The sequence below is a fragment of the Crocodylus porosus genome, unplaced genomic scaffold (genome assembly GCF_001723895.1).
Source record: "Crocodylus porosus isolate Cpor-Errol unplaced genomic scaffold, CroPor_comp1, whole genome shotgun sequence".
In the NCBI taxonomy this organism is placed as follows: domain Eukaryota; kingdom Metazoa; phylum Chordata; order Crocodylia; family Crocodylidae; genus Crocodylus; species Crocodylus porosus.
This window is the reverse complement of record NW_017728893.1, coordinates 322,269-325,192: the sequence shown is the minus strand read 5'-3', so window position 1 is coordinate 325,192 and position 2,924 is coordinate 322,269. Positions and strand designations below refer to the sequence as shown.

The 2,924-nt window shown below is 54.7% G+C and overlaps 1 protein-coding gene across 1 annotated transcript in view; it reads right to left on the bottom strand.

The window, feature by feature from the left end:
* Nucleotides 1-729, bottom strand: part of IQGAP3 (IQ motif containing GTPase activating protein 3) — a 24,323-nt gene extending 23,594 nt beyond the window's left edge. Inside the window, exons 1-2 of the mRNA XM_019555442.1 lie at nucleotides 625-729; nucleotides 26-182 (exon numbers count right to left, since the gene is read on the bottom strand). Of these exons, the coding sequence (XP_019410987.1) occupies nucleotides 26-182; nucleotides 625-689 (222 nt within the window). The 5' untranslated portion in view covers nucleotides 690-729. The remainder of the gene's footprint in view (nucleotides 1-25; nucleotides 183-624) is intronic.
* Between the last annotated feature and the right edge of the window lie 2,195 nt (nucleotides 730-2,924).

Sequence of the window (2,924 nt, the reverse complement as noted above, 5' to 3'; positions counted from 1 at the left end):
CCACCCCCCTCCCCGACTCCCTTACCTTGTAGCGCATCTGCTCATGATCATAGATCTTCTTCAGAGGGACGATGTCTGGGGCAAAAGAGTGTCCCAGCTTGGCCAGGGTGACTCCGTTGCGTAAGCTCTCCTCCAGTTCTGTCGGGAAGGCCAGCTCCTCGTTCAGGCAAGCCTCCATCCACCTGCCAAGCGACAGGGAATCAGTTGGGCAGGGGGGAAAGGAGCTGTATTTTCCCCAGCCCAGACCCTATTACCATGCTGCAGAGTGCTCCCAGCCTCTGTCCTAAATGCAGATTTACTAGAGGAGTCAAAGCATGACATGGGCCATGACACACCAGCACCACGTGCTTTGAGATGATGGAAATGCCCAACCTGGATGGGCTTGCATGCTTAGAGTGCATGAATTCCCTGACCCCAGATTGCAATGAAATCCTTACGGCCTCACTCCCAGGTTGAAAAATAACCGCTCAGCTCAGCTCCAGGGTGGCATTTCCAGAGCCAGACTGTAAAGCAAATGCTCCCAGAACAAGGCAAAGGCAACACCCAGCATGCAGGAAAGAGTCCAGGGAGGTCGACACCACCCTAAGAGCTCTTTCAAGCAGCCCAGCATCCTTTGCATCTCACCGCTTTGCCTCCTCCAAGCGACACAGGTACTGATAGGCGACGTTCTGTCTCCTTTGCTCATCCATCTCATCCGCCGTGAGCCGTTCATCTGGACAAGGACACACACCGATGCCAGGTCAGACACACACAGAAGCCTGAGCCTCAGCAAACCTCACACACCAAAGAGCACATAATGCATTTAAAAAATAAAAATCCTTCCCTTCATTTTTCCAGCACAGGTCAGCTGTTGGCATCTCTCTGCAGGTCTTGCAACAGGATATTGGATCTGGGGGAATCTGAAAGCTTAATTGACCAGCCTGGTCCGAGGTAGTAAGATACAACCTCACAGCACCCAGATCTGTTTCAACAAGCAAGAAGGCATTGCCAAATAACCCTCCTGGTTTTAATGGATTTTTCTAACACTCCTTTTAGTTAGTCAAGTGTTAGCTCAATCCTATGTATTTATACGGGGTTTTTAACTTCGATTACACAGATTTTTTTTGGTAAATCCTCTTCCTTGGATCTCAAGGGCATCTTAACCTCCTTCCTCTCCTGTAGTGGCAGTGCCCTCGTCCCCCTGCTTTACCTGGGGCAGGTTAGAGGGTGTTTTGCGGTCTTGTGGTGGTAGTTGGGCATGAAACTTTTTCACAAAATTTAAGAGCAGGTCAGACAAGCACTTGGCTGGAATAGTTTAGACAGGGCTGATCCTACCTAGAGCAGAGGGCTGGACTACATGTCTTGAAAGGGTCCTACCAGCCCAGATTTCTGTGACTATGAGGCTACAAAGACATCGAATTTATCCCAGGACAAGCTGCAATCACTCAAACATCCTGGTCCTTTGTCCTAGGATAAATCCCCCAGAAAAATTTTTTTTCCAGCTAAGACATAGAACTATTTTATCCCAAGATATTGCAGAGTGCATCTGTGGTTGTCCCAGGATTGTATCATTGAATCTACTGCAGAAAAAACACTGGAAGGGTTGTGTGTGTATGGGCCGATCTCGGGATATTTGTATTCCAGGACAAACATGGGGGTGATTTATCCAGGGACAAATGCAATGTCTGTCTAGCCAGAAGACCTCACTGGAGCGTGGAGCCCAGCTGAGGATTAGACCCATGATCAGAAGCTCCCCTCCCCGGCATAACACAGGCCAAGGGAAGGGACTTTATCCAAGGAGCATGAATCACCCCGTGGGCGAGGAGACGGACATCACGGCCCCGCTGCCAAAGGGACACACGACTCAGGAGCCCTCCCCAACTGCCGGAAAGCTGGGGCTGGCAACGGATCTGGTTTTCCCCTCTCTGGCTTCAGTGGAAAGGAGTGGAGGTAGAAACAAGCCTCTTTTGTCCTCGGCCCAAACATTCGCCCGCGCACAATGGCTCCCGGCAGAGACACAGGCGCAGAGCCCTTGTGTGCCCCCCCAAATACCCACAGGCATCCCCAGGGACCCTGCCACCCCCCAACTCCCGCCCCAGCTCTTGGGACTGGCTGCCCGCACCCCAGGTCCAACCCAGTCCCTGCCGCCCCCTGCCTCATCCCCCCCCATAAGCCAGCCGTGACCCCCTACCACACACCCTAACCCCCATGGTTGTATCTGTCTGTCCAGCCCTGGCATGTCTGTATGCACCCAGCCCCGACTGCAACCCACCTCTTCTATAGCAAACCCCCACCCCACCCGTGTCTGTGGGTCTGGCCGTACTAGAGCTCCTTTTGTCCATCTGCAACCCCTCTCTTGCATCGCAAACCCCACCCCATGGAGGTCCGGGGGTCTGTCCGCACCCAAGCCATCTGTCCGATTGCCACCCATCTCTGCCAGTGCACCCCACCCCTGTCCGTGGGTCTGCTGCACCCACACCCCGCGTGTCTGTGATTGTAACCCCTCTCCTTCATTGCAAACCCCACCACCCTGGTGCCCCATCAGTCTGCAACCCCTCTCCCGCACTGCGGATCCCACTGCTCCCGTGTCCATGGGTCTGGCCGCAACCGGGTCCTGTCCATCTGCCTGCAACTGCGCTCCTCTATCACAAACTGTCCCCAGTGCCTGTGTCCCAGAGCCCAGCCTGCCTGTCTACAAACCCTCTCCCCCCACCCGTGTCCATGGGTCTGCAAAGCCCCTTCCTGCCTTGCACCCCTGTGTCGTGCATCTGGCCACACCCAAGCCCGGTCCGTCTGTCTGCAACCTCCACCGCATATTACAAACCTCCCCCCTTTGTATTGCAACCCCCCCCCCGTATTGCGAACCTCCCCACTTCGTATTGCAACCCCCCCCCTTGTACTGGAAACCTCCGCCCTTGTATTGCGACCCCCGCGCCCGCCCGCTC